Source organism: Lathamus discolor, chromosome 6 (assembly GCF_037157495.1).
Source record: "Lathamus discolor isolate bLatDis1 chromosome 6, bLatDis1.hap1, whole genome shotgun sequence".
NCBI classification, from domain to species: Eukaryota; Metazoa; Chordata; class Aves; order Psittaciformes; family Psittacidae; genus Lathamus; species Lathamus discolor.
The window spans coordinates 54,890,113-54,917,466 of NC_088889.1; the positions used below are offsets into that span (position 1 = coordinate 54,890,113).

Below are 27,354 nucleotides of genomic sequence, written 5' to 3' on the forward strand. Positions count from 1 at the left end.
GAAAGTAAAAATATAAAGAGGGCGGTAACCAGAAGAGGTGATCTAGGTCTGAGTCAGAAGTAAAACGTCAGTGCAGTGTCTTATGGAGGTAAGAATTAAAAGGGAAGAAAGATTAAGTTCTTACGGGACAAGGGTTTAAATCAGGACCGTGGCCCAGGAGAAAGCAGTGAGAGATCAGCGGAAGTGTCACCCTGCTTGCAATGCAAGCATCACAGAAACAACTTCAGGTCTCCCTTAGCTCAAGAACTACAAAAGCCCTGTGAGTTAACCGGTGTGATGCCTCACTCCAAATATTGTCCTGTTCCTCATCTCAGTTAGAGCCGCACTGGACACCTTTATGCCAGGCTGCAACATAGCTTATAGCTACACGCAGGAAAGGCATTTCAGATATGGAAAAAATAAGGTGAAGGCAGTGAAGAGGCAAAGGGAGATAGGAAAACGCAGGAACCTGGAGGAACAGAAAGTGAAAAGTGGTCAAGGAATAGCAATGTTAAAGAAGAATTTATGTTAAAGAAGGATGAAATAAAGAGGGGAGGGAAGGGAGAGTTTCCTTTCAGTGCCTGTGTTTCTCTAGAAGCAGTGCGTAGTAGAGGAATTTTTCAGAGGGATCTCAGGTAACAGCTCCTGAAATGAGCTGACAACTGGTACAAGGGAAGAGTCTTCAGTCAGCTGCATTCTTGCAGTTTTCCGGGTTGTGAGAGGCTTGGAAGAGTATTCAAACACACACAGAGGGTTTTGTTCGACCCCTCAGCACTGCTCTGGGAAGCCCTGTTTATCAGGAGGTATTCACGGGACCCGGGGCGTGCTGCTAGTGCAACCATGACATGCCTAGAAGCCAAGCGCTGCTTTTCAAGCCCCCATCAACCAAGGAGGGTCGTTGCGGAAACCTAGTACATACTTTTGGTACAGGGTTTCTGCTCGGCCATGGTCAGCTCGGCAGCTGACCTCCCTCCCCGGGAGTGCGAGAGGCACTGGGGCAGGTGCTGGGGAGCACCTCACCCCTCCCCCCAAACAGCTTTTCCCCTTCCAGACCCTACAAACCCCGCTGCCACCGGAGGAGCACGAGCTGTTGCTAAATCCAAAACACAACACTCGCCACCCGTGCTGCTCTATTGACCCGTCCGGAACAGCCAGCGCGCTGTTAGCCTGGGTGACACCGAGGTGCACGGCGGGCCGGCGGGGCACACCGCGGCCGAGGGCGGCGGACAGCGCGGGCCGGGGCGGGGCGGGGCGGGGCGGGGCGGGGCGGGGCGGGGCGGCCCCGCAGGCCGTTATTAGGCCTCGCCCGCTCCAGCCCCGGACCTCGCTGCTCCGCGGGGCCCCCGCAGAGGCGCCGCTGCGCGCCCCGGCGCGCCCCACCGCCCCGCCCCCTGCAGCGGACGCGTTTCCTGGGGCTAGGCGCCCGTCACGGTGGAAGTGACGCACAGGGCGGGTGACGCTGGCGCGAGGCGAGGTGATATAAAGGGTAGGCGGCGGCGGCCGGAAGCGAGCGGCGCTGAGCTGAGCTGAGGCGAGCGGCGGCTGGCAGCCGGTGGGCAGCGCTTCTGTCGGGCGCGGAGCGGAGCGGGAAGGAGGAGGGCGGGTGCCCCGGCCCCTCTCGACCCGGCCATGGATTTCCGCAATATTCTTGTGAAGGCCTCGGAGCAGCAGGGGCTGAACTCGGTGCCGGTGAGTTCGGGGGTCGTCGGGGCTGTTGGCGGGGAGGGCGGACTGTGTGAGGGCCGGGGCACGGTGACCGCTTACAGCCGCTGGGGCGGCGGTGCCCCCGGCTGCCTCACCTCGCGTGGCGCCGGGGGAGCGGTTACCGGAGCAGTGCGGGCGGAGCTGGTGGGCCCGGCAGTCCTGCGCTCCCCGCGCCGGGCGCTGAGGGTCCCGCTCGGGCCGCTGTCCCTCTCGTCGACCCCTGCCCCGGGGGCCGCCCGAGGAGGCCGGTGTACGGGCCTGGCAGGCCTTCGTGGAGACTGCCCGGCCGGCCTGGGGCCGCGCCTCCCTCCTCGCCGGCCGAGGTACTCGCTTTAGGGGACCGGAGAGGCGCCGGCGTGGGGGGGGCGATGAGGGGCCCCTCCTGTCAGTAGGTCCCGGCACGCTTGGGGCTGGGAAGGGGCTGCCGGGCTTTACGCTTTCTGGTCGCCGAAAACGCCGAGATCCCCAGAGCGAAAATGGTGGTGAAGGGGTTGTTGTTAAAAGTTGGATAAGCCCTTTTGTTTCCTCTGAAAACAGAAGTCTGCCACGTCTCAAATGCAGGTCGGAGACAAAGAATGTCTAGTTTGGGATGAATGTGCTATGTTGTCCAGTACCTTTGTATCCATTGCTAAGGAATAACAATTACATGGGGATGACTGGTGAAAGGCATTTGATTTGTTACGAATATTATTCTGAAGTTCGTATTTCAGCAGTTTGTACTTTAACTCGAGCTAAAAGTTTTATGTTGATTCAGTATGAAATAACCCACTTACTTGGCTGAATGAAGTCTGCTGCTAGGAAGGGCCTGTGGCCTATCGGTGCATTCATATACTGGATTTCATTCCTTTGACAGGACCCAAATTATAAGCCATGTGCTTATTTGGATAAAAAAAAAAATATTTTCTTTTTGGTAGCCACCAGTTAGAGAAACACTTTTCCTGTCTGTTCTTTAACTGGGTGCCAGTGTTCCATGTTTCTATGATTAGCTTGCTTGTACCAGTGTAAATGGGAGGGGTAGTTGTTTTTCTACAGTTTATCCTAAAAAGCAGAAAAAAGTGTACTCTTCAGTTCTGACATTGCTGAAATGGAGACAGTGTAGAGTTGAAAGTATCTCAGTTTCTGTACCACTCATAAAACTTTGGTAATGTTCACCAATACTGTGACTAGTTGACAATATGGACCAGCCATATAGTAGATAACTCATCAGCTATTACTGTGTTTTAAAAATCTGATAAAATCTATTCAATATTTAGCTTGATTTAGTTTGCCTCTTGACTCTACGTAGAGGTCTAGTTTGTAACATATCAAATGTATAAATACTTTAAGATAACTACATGTCTATTTATGAATCTTAAAACAACTTGTTCCATCAAATTGTCATTGGGATGTTGTAGTTCTTACTCCAGATGTTTAAAACTTATTTTTATCTACTTAGTTTGCTCTTGCAGCTTTAGTGTAGTATACTGCTATTTTTTGTCACAAATAGTTACAAGCCATGATGATGAATTGATGAAATCTGCTATGTTCTCTATTGCAGATGTGATGATAGAGAGAAGCAATCCTACTCATTGTACAGTGGATGACAGTTTTGTTACTCTTTTTAGTAAAGGCAAGATTAGGATTTGCCTACCTGATTAATTAAATCCATAGCTGGAGCAGTTCAGTTCTAGACCATGTAGCTTTTAACTGAAAAGCTGGCCTTAGTTTTCGAGCAAAAGTGGAGCTACACTTGGCACTGCCTGAGGTTGTCTGCAGCTGTTAAGCTTCAAAAGGGGGCTTGATCAATGGACATCAAAGTAACTCCAGATTAAAGCTTGTACATAAAACGTGCATATAAGAATATAATTAATCTTAAATATTTTTTATTAAAAATGCCATATAGGCCAATAACAAAACTTACTGGTGTGTCAAGTTAGCAGGTTTCCAGCAATGTCCATTCCTGGGTTAGTCACCATATTGCCTGAGTTTTTCTTTGAGATGCTTAGTTTAGTGCACTGTAAACTTTAAACATTCCATGCCTCTTTTAATGAAAAATAGTAACATGCACTACAGTACATATCTCAAAAGTAGAAACTATAGAAAAACTCTATTTAAGAGATAATATGGTCTTGTACTGTGGAAGAGGGGCCTGCATAAAACAGGTATTGCATCATGTCCCTGGAAAAACGGATCTGTTTGTTCATCTCCCTGTGGAAATCCAGATTCAGAAGGAACATTGTTGAAATCAGCCTTTCAATGCCCTATTAACTGCATCAAGTTTTGTTTCTAAATAAAACAGCAAGTATACGAACTAGTGTAAAGCTATTAATGATGTGTTGCTAATAATCTTCATAGCAGTTGCTGGAAAGAGCCCCAGTTTTTCCTCGCATAATGTTCCATAGGGACTCCTGTATTTTGTGTGTATATCTTGTTACATGTGTTCATGCTAGCAGCTTATTAGATTTCCAATATGGTCTTGCTTTGGTTAGACATGATGTCAATTAGGAGATCTAGTGTTTATTTTAGTAAGATTTTAATACTGTCTATGTTGCTCTTCACTTCTCTGTGAAACTGGTATATTCTGTTATATTGCAGTAAGTTTTATGTGACTTGATGGATGTGGGGAAGCACTTTGAGATGTTTGAATGGAAGAGACTCATAAAGCATAAAATTGTATTGCAGTTCAAAGAAAAAACAAAAGAACAAACACACACACACCCCCACTGAGCATAGTTGGAACTGTCATTCTTTTATTTCACCTTCTTTCTACTGTCATTAATAATTTATTAGAAATGATCTTGCATACCTTCCTGTTCCTTTTGACTGAGGCTGGATCTCTGGTGTAAAACATCTGGTACAGAATAGCATTCAACCCAGAACAGGTGACCCAAAACTGAAACAGCTGGGCAGCCACCTCAGCACTTGCTGAAGTCTCATTTTAAGTTGGACTAATAAGTAGTGAGTATTCAAAGTTACAAAATACCCTCTGGTAAAGTTGACAGATACTCCCAGCAACAGGGAACTAAGTATTTGGAAAGTAAAAGAGTAGCAAAGTCCCAGAGTGTGTTGAGAGGACCCTGTGTTTTTCAGAGCCTGCCCATGAAAATTGTCACCTGCAAGCTATGTTTTCTCCCATAGGGAAGAGAAGCTCTGCAAGAGAAATACTGAGAACAGCTGTGAAGTACCGATTGCTATTGTAGAATCAGACTCCTGTTTGATCGGTGTGCATGTATTTATTTATTGTTAAAACTTGTCTCAAAACGGGGCCTACAAATGCTTTGTATTCTATCAACATCCACACCAGGAGAACTGCTAGATACGTAATATAAAAAGTTGGCAAGGGTTAGAAGGGCATTTACTCTACTTGACAGAACTTGATAGCTAAGTTACAGGCACTTGCAAACATTTACTAAAATGCATAAAACTGTAGGCTTTTCCTATTCCTGGTGTCTACGTAAGTGAATAAGATGGGGACCACAATACCACTACAGAAAGGAAAGCATGAAGTGTTCTTCTGTTTCGTTTTCTTTTTACTGTGTGAAGCAACATTTAAGGGAAGAAATTTCTGCATTATTTTCAGCTAATGGTTCAGCACCTGTGTGGTGACAGCAGTTGCAAAATCTTAAGAAAACTGTGTTTGCATGTTTAGGAGTAAGAGGTGTGACCCTGTTGAATTGGCTTTGGGAGGTAACAGTATGAGCTGATAGTTAAAATACTCTTGTCAGTAAAGCCTTTCTCTTGGTATGGGTTAGAACCTGCAAGGAATTGAACAATTTTAAGTAAATGCTTGATAACTGCCATCTGTGTTGTCATAACTAGATATTCAAAACAGTAGTTGAGAGAGGATTATGTGCACATATTCTGATAAAGTCTAACTGCAGAGCCAGCTGTTGATTTAAAAAAAAAAAAACCCACAAAAAAAAACCTACCAAAAACCCAGCACGGTGTCTGCAGGAGCAGGCTGTGATAAGGCAGAGGCCCCTAGGCTGTTAACACAAATGACCACTTACAGTTTGGAAAACTGCCTTTTGAGGAACTAGTATTAGAGCATTGTGAGATGAGTGACACAAACAAGGATATATGTGTGGCTTAACTGGGTGAATGAACTGTTAGTGATGTTGCTAGCAAGTTATATCCTGAAGAGTATTTCAGGGGAAACAGGGACTTCCCATTGGAGAAGGCTGCATGTCTTGATGAATGGTAAGGAAAAACAGTTAAAGTGGTGTAACATCACACAGGGGCCACAACTTGCCAGAGAAAAACAAGCAAACAGAAACCCCCACCCTCTGGGAGCCTCTGCAACTTGCCCATGCTGGCTAGCACAAGTAGAATTTTCTTTACATTGTATATGCAAGCACATGGCAGAAATTATTAGCTGCAGAGGTGCTCTACCTGAGAATCAGGTTTGGCAGAATTGATAACTCATATCTTGTGTTGTTACCTTTGTAAATATTGATTCATGTGAAAAGCAACACTACTTCTCTTGCTTATATCTGGGTCTAAGCCTTTTAGGGCTTCATTTGGATGCCATGAAACTTACAGTTATTTTACAGAATCTGTTTTACAGTCCAAGATCTGATAATTGAATGCTGACCTCAAAACAGCTGCAACTGTATCAGGATCGTGTGCCATCTTTTAAAGAAAGTTAGTGATTTAAGTGCAAAACCTTGGCTGCAGGTTGCACAGTTAAACTTGGGACCTAGAGCTTACCTGTGGCTGACCACTAGATTGCTGGCATCTGCATTTAAGGGATGGATGTCTTGTGTATATGTACCTAAACTATATCTGATATATATCTCTCACAAGACAGTATGAATGTCTGTGAATGTGTAGGCACATACAGCCTCGTGAGGTTTTTAACTACCCTACCATATTAATACCAGGGATTTTTTTTTTTAATTCATTTCTTTGTTTTGAGGATACTTCTGTGCTTCTTTGTTACTCATGTAACTTTTTATGCTATGTAGCCCATGGAGGGCAAAAAATATTCAGGTTTTAGGGAGAAAACAAGTAAGATTTAGCACTGAAATGGACCTTACACCATACTTTAATTCTAAAAGCCCCATTAGTCAGATTCGGGGAGAGCCAGTTACTGGGTAAGTAGTTATGGCAAGATTTGCAGAGACGAAGGTAAAAAAAAAAAAGCGAAACCTCAGGAGAAATACTACTCACAGGTAGGAAAAGACTTGCTATTTCAGGAGAGTACACAATTGAAGAAAAGCACTTCCATGGCCTTTACTTTTTCCTTTGGGTAAAACAGTACCCACTTGGTGTATCTCAGCAGTATAGAGTTAGAGGTGTCATCAAGTGCTGCCCAGGGAAATCAGTGTTCTGGGAACAGTCTGAGCTGCTCTCTCCTACAGGCTAAACTTTTCTGTTTCTCTGTTGATTTAACCAACTTGGCAATAGCTATAAAAAGCCAGAATAGTGCAGGTGCTGCTTGGATGATAGTGATAAAGATTTACAAAATCAGTTTTCACAGTGTGGTGAACTCACTTGTGCAAAGATGAAACTCAGTAAATGAGCTTGACAGTAGTAGCTCCTTAATGTGATGAGGCAACATGTCAGGTTTTATGACTGCAGTGTACACTGCAGTCATATCTTTGTAATTTGGTTTTAGTAGTTTTGGAAATTACTTAAGGTGACTACAAGTAGGTGGGATTGCAGCTGCTGTTCCTGGAACCAGTTTTGGCAGCAGCTTAGAAATGAGTCTCCGAACCTTGCTTCTTAGTGCATGTATGTACAAGATAATGTATGGGTTTGCATGTTAGTAATTGAAGTAATCCAGGGGTCTCCTCATGTACTGCTGTTTCAGTAAATCAAATTAGAATGAAGGCTTCCATTGTGTGATACTGAAATCTAGGAAGCTATGATACTAGCTTGCCTGATTATTATTGCTTCTAAAACATTTGGAGGTAGGTGTTTTAACCACCAGATATTTTAATTTAAATTTTTAGTTAAGTTTTATAAGGCTACATGAGGATAGGAAGATATTTATGAAATCCTGACTTGTGTGGCTTTATTAATGATGTTGGTTTTATTTGGACCATATTTTATAGCTCTCATTTGGTGAGGCTCCAAACTTGCCATGCAGAAGATCTTGGCTTATGTTGTAATTTGTCTTGCTACTGAAATAAAAAGAAAAAAAAAAGAAAAAAAGAAAAACCCTAAGCCCTAGGGTTATGTTGGTTTTGTTGTGTGGCTTTTGTTGTTTTTTTAACATACTTTTCTGCTTTCCATCTGCTTCAGGGTTTAACTGGCTTCTATTGTATTTTCCTTTGCAAGTGTCTCTTTCTCATTGATTTTTCTTCTCCAGTCTGTTTGTGGAAGTTCCAGTCTGTTTCTTTCCATGTTATTCCAATAATTGGGACATTTAAGAAAGGTAATGTCTGAACAGGTGTAGCACACTAGTACAGGTGTTTGTTACAGATCTCCATAAGAAAGCTGCTTTCACTTGTAACATCGATTAGTATTTATTGGATATAAACAGGAGAAGCAAAAAAGGGGGATAGTATAGGTAACTTTACATCTGCACTGGACAGGCATCTGGGCATGACAAGCTGTGCAGATCATGTCTGTGGTGAGGATTGCTAGCATCTTCATAGCTCTTATAGGATGTTCTTGGAAGTAAGCAGCTCTGTTGTTTACTCTGCCAAGCAAAAGGGTGTTACATGAAAACATCCTGCTTTGCTTTAAGAAACAGACATAGAAACATACAATAGTTTGGGTTGAAAGAGACCTTTAACAGTAATCTAGTCCAACCTGCCCACAATGAGCAGGGACATCTTCAACTAGAGCAGGTGGCTCAGAGCCCCATCCAGCCTCACCTTAAATGTTGCCAGGGATGGCACATCTGCCACCTCTCTAGGCAGTCTGTTCTGGTGTTGCGCAGAGAGTACTCTTATAAAAACTTTTTCTTATATCTAGTCTGAATCCACCCTCTTTTAGTTTAAAGCCATTAGCCTTGTCTATTGCTACAGACCCTACTAAAAAGTTTGTCTGCATTTTTCGCATAAATCCCTTTTAAGCATTGAAAGACAGCAAGGTCTTCCACTGGAGCCTTCTCTTTTCCAGGCAAATTGCACCACATGCAGAACGTGTGATAGCCAGGTGCTATGTGGGAGCCGCACATTCTGTTGCCATTCGTCTGCTGAGTTCATCCAGTTGTCTTGGCTGATAAGTTATAGTAGTGTGCACACCTGCACCAGTTCAGGTCAGCTGGTATGTGGATCACTTAACTCCTTAATGTACAATAGTCTAAGATCGCTGCAGCAACAACTAAAATCAGTATCCCTGGGTTTAGATCCATCTACTAGTTCTGTTGGTGAAGTCAGTTCCAATTTACTTTTGGAGTAATTAATTTTTTTGAGTTGATATATTTATTCATTGAATAAGGCAACCTGAAACTGAGTGTCCACAAACAAAGCTGAAAGCCCTAATGGACCTGGAAACCTGTAGCCTGGGATTACACAGACTCTGGCAGCTTGGGCTTTAGTCTGCTTTTGTTTCTTGCTTGATTTAGAGACTAAAGCTGGACTGAAATATTTGTATTTCATTACTGATACAGTTGTTTCATTCCTTCTCAGTCCAATGCATTTCACTCATTTCTCTTGGTTTCCCTACCTGTCTTCTGGTTTCCTGTTCATTCCTTCAAAAGCTGAGTGGGCTCTTGTTGCGGATGACTGGAATGCACCTCACTAGAGAGAAGCAGCAATGTATTTTAGTGAGGTAAAGTAATAATTTTACAGAGCTCAATAAGTTCCATGGAATTTAACAAAGTTTAACAGTGGTTTGACAAGGTTCAGTAAGTTTGATGGCAAGGTTCACCTTATTAATTACTGCATGGAAAAAAAAATCTGAAGGAAAATTGAGTTCAGGTTGGGTGAGAATGATTCACACAGGGACCAGAGACACACAGAGTAAGGAGGTCTCTCCCATTGAATCATTAGGTTCAGAGTTGAATCCCCTTGCTTTCTGAACCACTTCTGGAGCCCAGATGTGGCTGGTTCCAGTCTTAGTCTCAGATCTGGTCCATGGTTTAGGTGTAATAGAATTATCCATGTAATGCTTATAATAACATTGAATAGCTATGTGGATTAGTAATGTTTCATAATACTAATTCAGCATGCTGTCAGTCACTGAGGATCTGTTGTAGGTAAGGGATCTCTCCACCTTGGGTAAGGAAGGATCTTTTAGTCTTGGGTAAGGGATCTCTAACCATGAGAGGTGTCCGTGCTCGGAGGAGTCACCAGACATGCAGTCCAGCTGCAGTTCAGGGAGAGCTCAGACTGGGCCCATCCTGATAATAGTGTTTTTTAGGGTGAAGTAAGTAGTTGGCTGCTAGTCAATAACATAAACAAGATGGGGGGGATTTCCAGCTTGCAGGTTCACCCCAAAGATATGAGGCCTGTTGCTCCTTAGCATGAAGCAAAGTACAGCTGGGAGTTTAGTGTATCCATCACAGCTCTGTTTCAGTGGGAATTCATGTGTGTTTATCCTGTACCATCCCTGCCTAAAGTCAAGTACATGACTGTTATGCAACTCATCAGGTTTAAAAACTTTTAAGATTTTTACATTTCTTAATTTTGCTGACATATTTCTTTGTTCTTTACAGAAAAGGTACAGTTTGGCTGTTGGTCCTCCCAAAAAGGTTCCAAAAGTCAAGGGTGTAGAGTCTGCAGCAGTTCAAGCATTCCTCAGACGGCAAGAAGAAGAGAAAAGAAAGAAAGGTAGCAGCTCAAAATATTTCCTGTGGGAGACTTCCATTGACCCTGAGACTCTGTCACCTTACTAGAAGCTCTAGCAAATACAGCTACACACCTGTTTCTGGAATTTATGTACCTAACATGCTGAGGGAAAGCCAGGACTAAGTAAAGATTAGGGACTTTTTGCATGACTTAAGTATCAGCTATACTAGTATTTACTGTTGGAGATGAGTAGTTAAGGAGAAGAGGTATTGCAAGAAATCATCTGGACTTTTGGTAACTTAACCTGGAAAAGCTTTGTGCATGATAAAAATGGTAAAAGTTCCTGTTGTTGTGTCTTAAGCTAGTGTATTGATACAGTCTGAATTTCACATTTGTAAGGCAGCAGCTTTGTTTGAGCCACAGTTTTTCCACTGTGGTGTATTTCCTTTAAATAGTCTGTAAAATAAGCTAATACTGTGTTGCTTCTGATGTTAATGCTTTGATAGAGGTAACCAAATCTGATGGACTGGATGACCCAGGTGTTATTCCTCCTCTTCTGGTCCTGTAATGAGCCTGCTCCTTATCCCTGTATTGTGGTCCAGCCAGAAGCAAGACTGAACATGAATTCCACACAGGCATGCATGCACGCACACTCTGTACAGTCATGGCCCTTGACAACAGAATAAGATAGGTAGGAGGTGGGGGGTGGTACCTTTACAGGCACCCAAAGCACGGGTAGCCCAATCCATTTTCTAGGAATTTATGCTTTTCCTGAGTATTTTCTGGTATTTGGCACCCACTCCCCTGGTCTGCCCAGTATCTGACATTCAGGCCTCTCATCCTATTCACCAGCTAGTTCAGCCTGAATTTTACATCAGCAGATCACATGCGGACTTGAGCTAGAGACCATAGCTGTGAAGAAATTAGCTAAAAACAGTTCAGTAAAAATATAGGACAGACTGTGGAGATAGGGCACAGTTCTCTGTCAGACAAATGTAGCCACCACCAGTTTGCTTATCTGCGGCTAGCTCCTCTCTCCCCTACACCCTTCTACACACACTCAGTGTGTTTTCCATTTCTTATCCCCCCAGTGCTCTCTGATTTTCTTGATTTCCTCATCTTCCCATAAACATCTGACAGTAAATTCTGTACTGTCTCAAGGTTCTCTTGCTCAGTCTCAGAACTCCCTCCATTACCCAGAAATTCCATAAGTCCTGTACCTCTTCACACAGTAGTTCTCCTTAGTTTGCATAGCTTTCTGGAGAGCTGCTTTGGTTGAATAACCTTAATGGGTTTTGCAGTAGCAGTATTTGACTTAATTGTTCACCTTTGTAAGAATAGCTTGTTCAGGTGGGTTAGCTATGGTCTGTTTTGAATAGCTGTTAGCCAGATATCTAAATTACTGTCCTAAATGTCTTATCTGGAAGAAATTTAAATAAAGGAGTGCTTTTGCATAACTTTCTCCTGGTTTTCTTGTACAGCACTGGAAGAAAGAAGAAAGAAAGAACAGCTCTTGGCTAGGCGCATTGAACTTAAACATGACAGAAAGGCAAGAGCTATGGCCTCACGGACAAAGGATAATTTTTATGGTTATAATGGCATTCCTGTTGAAGAGAAGCCTAAAAAGAGGAGGACTTGTGAAAATGTTGCTCAAGCTGCAGAGGCTGAGTATGCAACAGAAGAGGAAACTGAGCAACCTGAATATAGTCACACTGAATCTGAGCATGAGCAAGAAGAATATGAAGAGAAACCATCCAAAGCTGCAGTGAAACCAAAGGCACCTCCCAAAAGTGCACCAGCACCTCTGAACTTTGCAGAGCTCTTAAGGCTTGCTGAAAAAAAGCAGTATGAACCAGTGGAAATAAAACCAGTGAAAAAAGTAGAAGAGAGACCCAGAACAGCAGAAGAATTGAGAGAGAGGGAGTACTTAGGACGCAAAAACAAAAGAGTAGAAACGCACAGGAAAAGCGAGAAGGAGGTTAAGAATACAGGGATATCCAGTTCTTCCAAAAAAGTTACTTCTCAGAAAGAATCTGTGAATGCAAAGCTTAACAAAAGCTCAGCAGATAAACATTCCACACCAAAAAGCAGTCTGATGTCTTCTATGAGTGGTACTGATAAGAAATCCAAAACACCAGCATTGACTGAAAAATACTCACGGTCATCATCTTCCTCCAGATTTGATCAAATGGGAAAAAACTCACAAAATGGGTCCTTAAAAAGCTCTCCTGGTAGCAGTCATGGTAAATTACCTGTCAATGGTATTGGAAGGTCCGGCTCAAGTTCTCGTGTGCCACCCTCAAAAGCAGCAGCCAATGGGGCTCAGAGGCCTCTGTCTGCTAAAGAATCCAGCCTGAAAAAGTCTGCTCATATGAAATCAGTAAATACTGCATCTCTTCAGCATGGAATTAACTCCAACGCAAAGCGATCAGGCAGCAGCTTAGGAAAAGGAGGACCCGGGCATCCAGGTGGTGGTTCAAGTGCAGGACCTGGGCGATCGAGCAGCAATTCTGGTGTGGGACCTGGAAAGCCGGGAAGTGAATTAAGCCCAGGACCTGGACGACTGGGCAGTGGCTCAAGCACGAAACCTGGAAAGTCAGCAGGCAGCTCAAGCACAGGACCTGGGCGACCAGGCAGCAGCTCAGGCACGGGACTTGGACGACCAGGCAGCAGCTTGGGCACCGGGCCAGGAAGGCCAGGCGGGCCAGGAAGGCCAGGCAGGCCAGGCATCAGCACAAGCACAGGACCTGGGCGACCAGGCAGCAGCATGGGTACAGGACCAGGAAGGCCAGGCATCAGACCAAGTACTGGACCTGGGCGACCAGGCAGCAGCATGGGTACAGGACCAGGAAGGCCAGGAGTCAGTTCAGGCATGGGAGCCAAGCGACCAGGCAGCAGTTTGGGAACAGGACCAGGAAGGCCAGGCATCAGCCCAAGTGCGGGACCTGGGCGACCAGGCAGTGGTTTGGGCACTACTGTAAAACCGAAGTGTACTGTTGTATCAGAAACTATTTCTTCTAAAAACTTAGTAACAAGACCTAGCAATGGACAGATAAATGGCATGAGATCGTTTCAAGGTCATAGACCTGTGTTTCATCCACAAGGTATGAAATTCTAGAGCAAATATTTTTTCAGTTATTTGGTTTATATTTTGAATGTGTGTATGTCACTGAGGGCCTTTGACAATTAGAAGTGCAATTAGGAAGTCTTGGACAAAATACCATATTTAACAGTAGAATGTTTTTTTTCTGCTTTGCAATTTCTAGTTTATTTTTTACCTATGCTCATGTTTCTTGAAATCCAGACTGGGATGTGAAGTATTAACATGAAAGAAAACTAAGCAGCCTATGGTGGATGTTGATAAATGAATGCTGTTAGAAGGAAAAGAATTAAAGGATTCACTTCCTGTATTGTTTAATTATGCTTAGTCTTTGAAATTCTAGTGTCTTAAATAATGGGTGTTTAAAGTGGTACATAAACTAAAACCACAAAGCAAACCTGTGGCTGAAATGTACATATTTTGGAAAATTCACCTTAACAGTAAGCAAGCTGTTTGGAAAAGTTGTTTCTGAACAGGAACATGCAGCATGAACTCTAGCAAATAAGTGCCTAGAAAGCCCTGAACAAGAGCATAGACTTCTGCCTGGTAGTTTCCTCAGGATGGCATCATTGGTGATACTAAGATGTAATCTTCTAAAGCACAACTTAGGGGAAGTATTTCCTGTTACTGAGTTTCTGAGAATTGTTAGTTAACTTGGGGCAGAAGTTTTCCACCTTGAAGCCCGGAGCTGTAAAATTGCTGTGTCCAAAGCATACCAAGGGGAAGTACTGTCAAATCAATGTTATATTAATGCTATTAATTAATGATTTTTTCACTCTCCTGTCAATTAGGGCTTGGGAGACCACCTATTAGTTACAAGAGACAAATAGATGATGATGATGATGAATATGACTCTGAAATGGATGACTTTATTGAAGATGAAGGGGAACCCCAGGAAGAAATATCAAAACATATTCGGGAAATATTTGGCTATGACCGGAAGAGGTAAGAAAATGTTAATTTTAAGGTATTGCAGAACAAGCAACAGAACAACAGAAATCAATAGAGTTCAAATACAAATGTTTTTGAATTACAGGAAGTGCTGGTATCCAAAACTGGGTTTGCATTGCAGAAATTTAAGTCATTAGATCTGCTTCTGTGCTAAAGGGACCTTGAATTTTCACACTGCTGCCACGCTCAATAAAATTTGATGTAGTAGAACATAATTGGAAAACAATACGGCTTCCTCAATGTCTCACCTGTATAAATCATAGTAACTCCTTCCTGTTACTGGATTTAAAATGGTTTCTATAGCAGTCTGCAGTATTTCAGAATTCATCAAATGTAGCTGCCTGAATATGAACTGCTAAATGTAATAGTGTTAGCTACTCTGTAAGAGGATCTAACTTGATATGATTAGGACCTGCTGGGAAGCGAAGGCTGCTCTTTGGCTTATTTAAGTACTTCCCTCTCTGACAAAATATAAGAAAGCAAGCATTTTAAAGGCTTGTAGTTTAGATTCTTTCAAAACTTTAAAATCTGTGTGTGGCAAGGTAGTTACTTCTAAGAAGTGATGTGAATTCATAACTGAATTGTATGTGATTCTAGTTTTTTTAGTGTGCTGAAAACTAATATTTAATTTCCAGATACAAAGATGAAAGTGATTATGCCTTACGTTATATGGAGAGCAGCTGGAGAGAGCAACAGAAAGAAGAAGCTAGGAGGTATGCGTGAATTTAAAACTGATAGAAAGATGGAAGACCCCATTGCCAAGGCATGGGGCTGAACTAGAGTGGATATTTGCCACTTTTTATTGTGGAGATAAATATGCCTTAGTGTCATTTGTAAGAGAGCTTTGGTAAAGATAAAAGCCAGCCTGTGGTGGGTACAGTAAATGAATCTTGTATGTTCATTCTCATGCATCACGAACTCTGCTTATTAAAAACAAACAGAAAACCCCACGCAAAAATGCAAACTTATGCCCAAAAATCTGTTTAAAAATACTTGTGCTGAAATATGAAACCCATCAATTTGTCCCAAGCTTTAAAATATTCTGCTAGTTTGAGGACTGGAAGGAGGTGATTTGGTGGGGTTTTTTTGTTTTTTTTTTTTGGGGGGGTGTTATTTGTAGATGTGTTTGTGTGCATATTTCTTTGTCTGAAATACTCTGAACTTTTGCAATCAGTGATTTAGAATACAAATATTATATTTTCACTGGTTTTGCCCTCTATACCTATGCAACTCTTGTTACTATAAACCCTGTTCATAAACTGATTTACTTTTGATGGAACAAACTTTGTGTAAGTTATAAAAGGTTTTTGTAGATAGTGGAAAATATTGGAATATACTGAGCTAACAAATGGGGTTTGTTCAACTGAAACTTTTTTGTTATTCAGAAAGTGCCTTGAGCAGTGGAAACTTGCATCTTTTTGAAGTTACAGTCAGTGTCCTCATTTCTCCTTGTTCCTGGTGAATAGTTGCAGCTCATGCAAAGCTATAGTCTGTTAAATGGAGTTAAGAGGAAATAACTGTAATATTACAATGATATTGCTATTCACTGTAGTCTGTGAAGACCAAGAGTGAGGTTTTGTAGAATTGGAAATCTATGTGTGCAGCATAAAGGAAGGGGAGATAAGGAGCTTGAGTAAAATTGAGTTTAACTATTTTTCCATGCTCAGGTGCTTTTTAACTGGGAGTTTGGTTAAAAGCAACCTTGAAATTAGGAACTACTTCTAACCAAACAATCCTGCCAAAATTGTAGTTAAGTTCTAAGTTGAAATGAAAAAATGTTTCAAGCCAGTTCCATCACAAAAGATCCCTGATGTGTTTGTTTCTTATTCTTAATTGAAATGACTGCAGTTTCCTGAATTCGGGATAACTTTGCAGTGCTTGTTTAGGCATAAAATCCATTTTAGAGCCTGTACTGGAGCAGTTTAGCCCAAAAGAGTTGAATCCTCATTGTCATGTGGCTCAGCCTTTTGCATTGAGGTGCATGCTATGTTGGCTTATGTTGCTTCATAATGAACTATAAGTGTACAAATGCACTTGATAGGGCTGCAAAAGAAGCAATAGCTGATAAGGAAGTGGTAACTTTGTCACACCCGTTCCTAGTATCAAACCAACAAGACTATCCAGCCCTTACTTGTTGAAGAGGAGAACAGCTGTTGCAGATACTGTTCTCAGTATCACTTTCAACATACTGATCTCTAGGAAGCTGCAGAAATTATGCATGGATGTAGCTAAACATGTTTCTTCCATGGGCCCGTTCACAAGAGCTAGGTGGGGTGAGGATGGAGCAATGTTGTTTGTAGCTACCTCAATGGTGCCTCAAGCCAGAAAGCTGCAACAAATTGTTTACTTCACTACTGTTTGACATTATCTATTGTCTCCCTTGCCCGTGTAAAAGGTCTATTTAGGTGGCTCTCAGAAGGTGATGAGAGTCAGTCTATGACTTGTATGTAAGAGACACATTGGCAGGAATTGATGGAAGTGTTTCAGCAGCTTCTTTTCAGAAAAAAAAATACTTTTCATATTAAAATCACTTTTTGACCATCTTACTTTCTTAAAGTAACTTTTCCTTCCAGAGATTTTATTCTAATTTCATAATATCTTGATTTCTTAAAGCTGTATTCTTGCTATAATTTAAAAAAAAAAAAACAACTCTGATTGTTGAACTTTTTGAAAAGTTTTTGCTCAAATCGGATGTAATTTTAGCATTGTTTTTGTTGGGGGATGGATAAAAGTCAAGCTTCATGTTTCTTGAGTAGTAGTGTAAAGAATTTAATCTTATTTGGCAGCTTAAGGCTTGGTGTTCAGGAGGACTTAGAAGAATTGAGACGGGAAGAAGAAGAATTAAAACGCAAGAGACAGTCTAAGAAGATGAGGACACATTAACTGACTGGTGTTGACTTTGTCATGTTTCTGTTACCCTCTGCTTCCATACATCTCTTATTCTACTTCAGTTTCCATTTGCTTATTAGAGGGCAAATAATATTTAAAGGGATAAAGTACTGAAAAGCAAGGCTTTAGTTTGACTTAAATAAGATATTTATTTTTAATACTTGCCAGGGTTGTTTTTTATGAAGAAGTTAATGCACTAATGCATATTAAGTGGAATAAAATGAATAGATATTTCCATTGATTAAACCTGTTCAAGATGCCAGCAGAAATATTGACTAGCTATGCACTGACTCAGAACTAATCGGCATATAGAGGTAAACCAATTTTACATTCACTTGAAAGACTAGAATAGCATTCTTGTTCCTTAATATTTCTTGAGATTTAGAGAAATTGCTTTATATCCTATTCTCTCTCTCAACTTGAGCCTCGAAGTATTAAGATGTCGCCATCTCTTCAGAAGCAGCTCGGGTGTAAATTCGGCCCTTGCCACAGATGTTCAAAGCAATAAAGTGCTGCATATTTTCTGATTTGAAGACCCATAAAAACAATTTGAATCTCTTTATTTCTAAACCAAAAAGTGCATATCATTTGCAAACTGTTACAGACATGGCCAAAAGATTACATTGGGTTTTGCTGTGTCTGGAATTCCAATACAAATCTAATTCAGGATGATACATACACACCTTGAAAACAGGAGTTCCTAATGCTTGTATGTAACATGTGCTTTTGGGCTCAAGCATATGCTTGGAAGTTCTTTTCCTGCCCTGTAAATCTTCCCATTTGCTTAACAGCTTCTGCTGCTTTACAGACTGTGTTTGGTGCACGTTTTTTTCTTGCATTAAACATCCGATGTGTTAAATGATTTACAATGTGAAGCAGTCATTTATCTAATTAGGTTTACTATTTAGAAAGCACATCAGAATTAAGTTTTGTTAGAAAGTATTGGCAGCTCTTCAATATTAACAACTTCTTGTTGACTGGTTAATACTTATGATTAATTTCATCAAGCCAAAAAGCTAAAACGATATGTGCAGCAGGAAATCTAGTTCAGTTACTTACCTTAATGCCCATATTTGCACATTATTTCTAACTATGCACTTAAAGACTGTTTGTTTCAGTAACTGAATTTGTTTACAGTCAGCACAGGGCTTATGTAGGTCTACAGGAGTTGTACTGCAAGTCTGAAGCTCAAATCTGATGTTGTACCTACTTTTGATTTCCCCAGGTCGCCCTTCAAAGTTCACCAGTACCACTACTCAGCTTTGCCTCAAGCTCCAGGACTCCTTGATAGTACCTCTGGCTTCAGCTGCTGAGGCTGTTATGTTTTAATGCTAGGTGTACTTGGAAAAGTACAAAAAGGGAGGAAGTAAAGGAATACAAATGAAAAATTATTCCATAGGAAAGGTTCCCTTGTTTTTGTTTTTTTTTTTTTAATCAGGGCTATTCTGAACAATGCTGCTTTTAGGAAGCAGTTCAGATAGCAACCTGTAAGGAACGATCTTAGAAGCTGCTGAAGTTTAAACATCTGACTCTTAACGTAAGAAAAAACAGATTTGCCTTTTTAAGATGTTTTCTCTCAATGGTGTAGCATTTCACTGCCTCAGTAAAACACTGTCCTGAGTAAGCTATTGGCATAGATTCTATAATTCAGTATTATCTGACAGGGAGCCCAGATAAAGATACCATCACCCTTGCTCTCTATGTATTTTTTAACTTTCTATATTAACTAACAAAAACCATTTATCAGTGTATGCACTTGAGACCATGCAAGATAGCATAACGTTTCTGCTTGTCTAGAAGTGTGTTGTACTCACCCTGCTACATTGGGACTGTCTGAAAGTTTTCTGTTGTAGTTCCTAGAATTATCCACTCAAGACCGTGAACACTGGGACCATGATCAAGTTACTGGGTTTTTGCTTTTTAATTCTTTTTAGCTGGAGAAGGGCTCTAGGTCTGCCAACCCTGATAGCTAGATCAGCTGTGAGCAACTTCCTGCCTGGCTGGGAAAAGTCTCTTCTGAAGCAAAAGAAATACATTCAGAATTGGTTCAATTGGAAATTGAATCTGCATTTCAGATAAATACAGGTTAAATAAACCCCAGTTATTTCACCTTCCTGATTTTTATTATTTTTTTTTTTTAACCATGCAAGTTCAGTTAAATTTCTTAATCTGTAAAGCACTTTGTCATTTGTCTTTTAGATGGTGACTGGAATGTACTCTGCTAGCCTCCCTAAGACACTGTTACAACTGTTTCTTCACACAATGATCATTGCTTAAATTTTGTTGATTTCATGTGAAAAACTATTCAAGGACACCTTTGTAATTTTACAGTCAAGAAGTACTTTCTCATAATTGGCATGGGATGCTAATGGGTTTCAAATTTTGTACAAATGTTTGGGTTTTAATGTGTTTGCATTTGCTGCATATTTATAAATTGGCTATGAAGGAACTAAGGTCCTGGGTTCTAATTCCTGATCTTGTATCCAAAAACATGTTTACTGTTTGCCAGATTAATAGTATTAATCTAATGAGAGTACTTCAGTACTTGTCCAAAGTGCATCTGAATTTGAGGTTAAGAAAAACTGGAAGAATGCTTATATTGGTTTATGAGGATCTGATGTTAAACTAATGGTTTAATTGTATTTAATGAGATTCTGGTTTGGTTTTTAGACTCTTAATTCACTGTTTGACAATGTGCCTTTTTCACTAAATTGTGTCAAAAAAAAAATAATGAATGTAGGAGTATAAAAAGGTTGGTTGGTTTCTGCTATCTCAGATTCTATATCCTTAAACTTGATAGCATGAAATTACATACTTTTCATAAAACCCTTCCAGGTCTGGATTTGATTGCACAATTACAGTAGCTACTCCTTTACTGCTAATGCTAAATCAAATGAAGGGCACTTTCTATTGATGACTACTTTTTGAAAATGTCTTGTATTTACACTTGAACTGTATTTCACTTTACAGCGACGTCTTTTGGAGGCCAGGGTTTTGCATATCACAGGAAGCCTTAGTGTGCAACTCTGTGCTGTGCTTTAAAATAAAAAATCTTTCAAGAAGTATATGAGATCTCTATGGAAATCTGGATTTATTTTTGTGTAAAGCCCAAAGTATTGTCCAGGAAAACAAATTTTCTATTATTTTTGCATTTTGTAACATAATCTAGTAACTGATGCATATTTCTAGATAGAGCATATTTCTGGAGACCAAAACATGTCAGAAAGAAAATAAATATATGGAGAGACTGGTGTTTAAATTGTGATGAATGTACTATTTATTTTGGTGAGTGGGTTTGATGCAATATTAAAGCGTTAGTGTGTAAATAAGGGTGCTTCTAGTTTTAGCCAATGATTTTTTTTTTTCCTTTGGGGATATCATTTGTGCACAATGTCTTTTTACACAATGTGACAAATCAGGTTAAAAACTCGTACATGGCTTAACTGTTTTCCGGTGCTGTCAAAGTGTATACTTTTGCACACACCAAATGCATATAAGTTTTGCAGAGTATGTATACAATAAATTACAGGCATTAAACATTTTATTGCTATTTCTCACTGGTTTACTTTATGGAAGAGTCTTCAGAATTCTTCTCTCCCGGTTTCTTCTGAGCTGTCACGTACAACAGCATTAGGCTGAATGTCCTCCAAGAATTGTTCTCTTGTTCTCACGCAGCCAGCAAGAATGTATGAAACATTGAGTCATTTAAGCATTTGGAAAAGATCTGAAAATCATTGACATCTGCACTTCAGGCTTGTGACAGAATATATATTTGGAGGTCTATGCGTGTATTAGCATTCTATAACACAAGTGTACCAGTTGCCTGTAATCTTTTCTGTTGGGGTGTGGTGTTTCATCCTGTAGCTTCACAAAGAGTGTCCTTCTCAGATTCTCTTATTCCCATGTAAAGATTCTGAACCTTCTATGGAACAGCTTGCTGTTTCAGTGGGTGGAGGTAAATACCACTGACTGTTCTGATCAGCTAGTGCTGTGACCCACTTCCAAATAGATAAATGAATGCACATCAAAGAGAGCCCATCTGCCGTTCCTTTGAAACAGCAACACTTGCACTCTCTTGTGATTAAAAAAAAAAAAACCCAACCAAAAAAAACACTACTTTTAAATTATATTGCAAATTAGCATTTAGGCAGTGTCCTATGAGTACCTTGTTTTGAAGGCATGAAGTCTCACCTTCGTTGGAAATACCTGGTATGAAATTCCCTTCATTTTTAATGTATCTTAAATAGCTGTAGGCAGTCATTATCACTCATTATTTCAAAGCATATATATTTTGTTCGTGTGAAGGGTGATTCTACACTGTTAGTTGAGCCCAGCCATTAAAGCTGTACTTCTCTAGGAAGCAATAAATTATTTTACTCGGGTTTGGGGGGAAGGTGAGGAGGTGGAATACAGGTTTCCATTGTTTCAGGACAACTTCTTGTTGTAATTTATTTGAAATAACATTTTTAGTTCCACAGGACAGAACTGCTGTTTAGCCATCCCATAGAATGCCTTTTCTTACCACTTGAAAAGAATATGGAAGTGTTTCATTTTTCCATGCACCTATGGATCCAAAAAGCCTGTGACATACCATGCTTCACATGTGGGATGAAATCAGAGACAGAAGAGGTTCCTGAAGTAATATAACATATCACTAGTTGAGTCCTAACTTCTCTGTCCATAATGGATGAACGGTTTTGTTTTCCCAAATCATGTTTAATTTGCTTTGGGGACCTTCATGGGAGTCTTGGGTTTTGCCTATATCCTTTTTCCTGCCAAAATTATAATTTTTTTTCTTTTGCATGCTGACTGCAACTTCTGTCCAGTTTCTCAATGTTCCTCAGCTGAGGAAAGGCAAGTATCTGATGCCATCTCCTCTCATACTGTCTGTGTGAAAGCTGATAGCAATTGACAAAGAGAATTGAGAGCTTTCATAATTTTGGGGGTTTTTGTGTTTTTTGTGTTTTTTTCCCTTGTTAAAGGAATGGGCTTGACTCTGACTTAAAAAACACTGTGTAGTGTTCCAGGTTTTATAGCGCACTCAATAACTATGAGAGCGTACTTATGCATGCACTGAGTGCAAAAGGAGGTTTTTGAATGCCAATTTACTTAATCTCTTTTGTGGGCTCCCTCATGAGAGGTAAGTAGCTTCCTTGAATGATACAGCTAAGGATATATTATGTTTGATATGGATTTGTCCTCACTTGCATATCACAGTAACTCCTCCTTGTCAGCTTCTTCCAGATGTTGCGTTGCATGAATGCTCTGTGCTCGCTCAACACATCCAGTATGCCATAAGATGCGTCCAGGCAAAGAAGTGGTGTACATGTTAGAGCATTGCATCTGTCAATTGGCCTGCTGCTCTGCAATTGATAAAGTACTCTGCTTATCGTTGGTTTTGCACAGGATGGGCACTAATGTGACACAATCCACTTTACCTGGGTCTTGATTTCTAAATGTGCAGGAAGTCCATTTTTGAGACCTCTACAGTGGTGTCAAATGTGACCATAACTGATGGGTGGGCAGGCAGCCCAGTCATGTAAAGTGACTCTTCAGAGTTTATGCAGAGTGATGTGCTGCTGTTAATAACCCTCTTCCCCCAGTCAAAATGAGTGAACCAGCAAAGCCTTTATTAACCTGGCTTCTGTTTGCTAGCTGTGCATACAAAGAGAATGCGGTGATGGCAGTGTTTAGTCTGTGATCTGGCGCAGGGCTAAGGGGAGCCTTGTTTGTGAGTGGTGTGAGTTAATTTTTCCTGCAGGTTTCAGCATCTGTTTTGCGGGAGAGTATTTGCTGCTGTATGCAGTTGGCAATGAGGTCTCATGTACATCAAAACGGCTGGTTTTTATCCAGCCTTGACTGGATGGTGCTTTTGAATTGATAGTTATGATGTATAAAATGGTCACGGTATAGTTCACACATGCAGGTGACTTAATGGTTGTTTGGAACAAAGGTAAACACTGACATAAATAATGCTTTTGTAATATTTCCAAACCTGAACCAGTTTGGGTTTTGTGAGGAAACTGGCTCCTGCCATTTGTGTTGCAGTTAGTCTTCATTTATTCCTCAAACTTCAGTGTCTGTGACAATCACTCTAGCATATTTCAGAAGTGCAAATCTGCCCATTGCATTTCATATTTGTGTGTTCAACTTGTAATTTTCATTCCATTACTCACTACTTAATTTGGACAAATTATAATAATGTGTTATTTTCTCCACTGGAGACAATTCTTTGAAATGCTTCCTAAATCATAGTTTCAGGTTATTTAGGACCTTTTTCCCTTGGCTTTGCTCTAAGCTCACCTACCTTACAGATACAGGATGCCCACAGTAAGCAGAAGAATGAGACTAGTATTTAGAGTATGGAAGTTTAAGACAGTAAAAATGATGCTGTTTTGTGTGGAACTGAATAAAACTCAAAAGCCATGCTGTAGAAATTGCTCCATGTTCCATGAGATGGTAATTTTATTTTGTCTTCTCCCTTAGCACCTGAGAAACTGCAGCCTATTTTCTGTATAATTAAGCCATCTTTTCTACCATGTCTCAAAGAAAATATCTGAGAGGACCAATACCCCTGGTATAATGCTATGTTTTTCAATACATAGGGTGAGCTTTTATGCAGAACAGAATTATAATAAAATATGAGGTGAATGTATTGCTTGACAAATGCCCACTTGGAGAATTTTCTCTACCTTCTTTGGTAGGAACATATACAAAATGCTATGACCTCATTTGGAAGAACACAGCATTACCAGTTGAACTGGCTTTACCAGTTTGTGTTGAAAGTGTTGATAGGCATTTGAAAGCTTTTCTAGAGCAGAGACAGTGTTTGATAATACATGACTTGATCCTGTGTAAATGGATGGACTCTCAACCCCCTTAAACAAACCAGCAGTAGTTTGGTGCAGGCTCCAATGGAGGTAAAGGCCTGAACCATAGCTGGGCCAAGAACTCCTCTAAGAAACCCACAACAGGGCAGAGTGACCCAGTGAGCATCATTGTGATGTGTACAAGCTTGAAACACTGATCACGCGATTAACACAAGAATAGTGGTTAGTTTTTCCAAGACTCATTTATCAAGGAAAAAAGAAAGCTGTGGCTACAGAGGGTCTTATGCATACCTTTTCCATTGTATGCAATTTGACTACAAGCCAACTGCTTTATCCCATGGCATGGCAGCCTTCTTGGAGCTCTCCCTGTGCTAGGCAGCTTGGCTGTATAGTAGCAATCTCTCCTTGAGCTCAAGATAGCATATTTCTTACTGAGACTGGAATATCTTTCCTACCCAAGGCAGAGACCCCTTACTTGCAGCAGGTTCTCAGTAAGCTGCTGACAGCATGTTAAATTAATGCTGATTAAATCCATGTAGTCAATTCCTTTAGACATAAACTGTTGTCCAAGGCTGAGACTAAGATTAGACCTAGCTGCACCTAAGCTCCATGAATTCAGAAAGGGGGGAGATCAACTCTGAACCTCATGACTCAACAGAAGGGTCTCCCTTACACTTTTGTTTCTTTGGTCTTTGTGTAAATCATTCTAAATTGATTCTAATTTGACTCTGTTAAGTCTCACTTTTACAAATTCATATTAAAACCACTTTTGCTGATACATTTAACAGTGATTCTTTCAGTGACCTAAACCACTCATTCTGCAAGAAACTGGCGTAGTCATCAGGATCCTAAATCAGGATTCACAACATCCTGAAAGCTAAGCTTCATATTTTTACCACTAGAAATTATATAAACCCAGAATTCACATTGACTCAAAGATATGTTAGTCAGAACTCTGGCCAATAGACAAACAAATAGAATAAAAGAATGAATCTTCTTGTCACAGATTAAAATTTAGTATGTCCAGTAAAGGACATCTCATTACCACTTTGCTTGGCGTAGATGGTGTAAGGCAAGGTGTGTTTAAGACTGTACTTACCAGAATATCCTCACTGCTCATAGAGCTGTTGGTATCTCTCTATCTGGCCATGTTCAACTTCAGCACTATCCTGAGTGCTTCTGGCTTGCCTTGTCCTGCTTTGGCTGATTGAAGTGAGCAAACATACACAGATGAAGTAAACAACTGGCAGAAAATATCTTCATAAATAACGGTTGTACTGCTGGCTTCCTCCTTGGTTAATGCCTGGGAGGTGCTGGGGGAGGGAATGAGAGAGACAGCTTCGGAAATATTAAAGATAACTTTAGTAACAAAAGCTAGAGATCAAGTGATGAGGCAGAGAGGAACTACTAGAGGACCAGTACAGGGTGGTGCGTGGCATAGGAAGGCTGCTGTGTGGTCAGAATGTTAGCCTGATAGCAAGATACTTAATTCTCTAGAGATTAGTTGACATTAATATCTGTTAATTTAATATGGAATTAGTCATTGCAAATGACATTCAGAGAAGATTCTGAGCTAGAGGGCACAGGTACAGAACAGTCTGAACAATGAGTACTAAGAAATGTGGATCTGTAGTTTGGGTGTGGGCTTAGTTAAGGGTGACCTCTCAGCCTTGCACAGAAATGGTATTACCACTCTCATTCTTGAGATGATAGTGGTGTAAAACTACCAAGAGTATGTTGTTACTGTTCTGGTTTCTATGATTATTTTGGTTATGCATGCACATAGAGATCTTTAAAAGTGTTTCTAAGCACCTAACCTACCAATAACCTACTAATAAATATCTATCAGACTTTCCTAGTTGTTTTTACTGTAAAATGGGGAGAAATTAAAATTCCAAATGTTTGAGATTAAAAAATTTAAAAGAAGTGATGTGTTCTCAAACATTAGTCTGTGCTAGGACCTCTCTGAAACAAAAATGATGTTTAAATTGTCTCTTAAAAGGGTTTAGATAAGTGTTTGTGTAGATCATTCTGTAACAAGTCATTATAGGGTTCACTATGCTTCAGCCCTTGAAAATTCATGAGGCTGCAGAGTCTGTAGGAAGCGTGGTGAAGGCCACTGTCATTGCTTGTGTCCCAGACCAGAGTTCTTGGGGTCCAAGTAAAGCTTTAATTTCCTGTTCCTCCTACCACAAAACTGAAGTTGCTCAGAATACTTTCCCCTGTTTACAAATGGTCTCTACCACAGCAACCACCACCCCAGAGAACAGTGTGTGAAGTTATACTGCTGACAGTCCCTGAGACAAACTTTCCCCCTCCCTTCTTCAGGTTAAGGGCTCCTCTGGGCTGGTGGAGTTAGGGACACAGGACGTAGGATGTTGCTGGCCTCATATATACATTGCAGAGAAGGGCCACAGTGCTGCTGCTGTTTCATGTATTCTGCCCCGCAAACACTCTCCTGGAGGCCGACAGCTCCTTCACAAAAAAGGTCTAGGAATGATAGGACCAAGCAAAGTGAGACCACCAGGAAAAAGGAAAGGTGTTCACTATATTTCTTATTCAGTCCATGGTAACTCTGGCATCCTACCCCATGTCTCACTCATTCAGCCCTTTCCCCCTTGCCCTGGAGTTCACAAAGCCCTAGCTGTCATTTCCTAGGAGCTGAGTGTCACCTGCCTATTTCCAGCACTCCCACCACTCCTGCAGCCAGTGAACACAGTCCTTCAAAATGCCAGGCTATGGTTTCTGCTTCTGAATGAGCTTTCACAGCCCCGAATACAAAGCACTGTTGTGAATTCACCCAGCTGGGATTTTCAAGTGAAAGAAAGATCGATATGTAATAGTCCTAGCATCCTATAGCTGGAAAAGGTGAGGTCAGTGTTTCTTTAAGCTAAGTTGGCTTTTAGTATCTCTTTCCTGAAACTTGGTTGCATTGAATGTAGGCAGCTGGAAGCTAAAGTACCTGCTCCGCATGATACATCAGCCTCCGATGTTGAGCATCGTGTCTGCGTAAGCAATATGTAAAAATAATCTGATGCTGATTCACTGTGTGAGAAACTATAGACTAGTGTATTGTTTATTAAGATATATGTTAAGCCAAATGTAAAGGAACTGACAGAGATAAAACACAGCTGGCCAAGATAAGATAGCCGCAAGATGTCCCAGGAACTGGCAGAGATAAGACTAACAACTCCCTGCAAAGACATATGGGTGAAGGATCAAAGGAGGAAGACTT

General features: G+C 40.9%; 1 protein-coding gene and 1 long non-coding RNA gene across 2 annotated transcripts; one reads left to right on the forward strand and one right to left on the reverse strand.

The window, feature by feature from the left end:
- Positions 1 to 1,318: 1,318 nt before the first annotated feature.
- Positions 1,319 to 20,833, forward strand: SPTY2D1 (SPT2 chromatin protein domain containing 1). Its single transcript, XM_065682841.1, has 6 exons — positions 1,319 to 1,668; positions 10,277 to 10,391; positions 11,831 to 13,453; positions 14,241 to 14,394; positions 15,036 to 15,113; positions 17,187 to 20,833. The coding sequence occupies exons 1-6, from the start codon at positions 1,609 to 1,611 to the stop codon at positions 17,281 to 17,283; spliced, it is 2,127 nt and encodes a 708-aa protein (XP_065538913.1). The 5' UTR covers positions 1,319 to 1,608; the 3' UTR covers positions 17,284 to 20,833.
- LOC136016127 (uncharacterized) lies at positions 8,158 to 25,371 on the reverse strand. The gene is made up of 3 exons (XR_010613503.1): positions 25,219 to 25,371; positions 9,286 to 9,359; positions 8,158 to 8,311 (listed from the first exon to the last, which is right to left on the reverse strand). It is a non-coding gene; the product is annotated as an uncharacterized LOC136016127 (long non-coding RNA).
- Positions 25,372 to 27,354: the final 1,983 nt, after the last annotated feature.

Excerpts from the sequence above, each read along its gene's own strand:
- SPTY2D1 (XM_065682841.1), top strand. The coding sequence starts at position 1,609 with ATGGATTTCCGCAATATTCTTGTGAAGGCCTCGGAGCAGCAGGGGCTG. Across the intron at positions 14,395-15,035 it reads TTTGGCTATGACCGGAAGAG|ATACAAAGATGAAAGTGATT; the intron begins GTAAGAAAATGT and ends TTTAATTTCCAG. Across the intron at positions 15,114-17,186 it reads CAGAAAGAAGAAGCTAGGAG|CTTAAGGCTTGGTGTTCAGG; the intron begins GTATGCGTGAAT and ends CTTATTTGGCAG.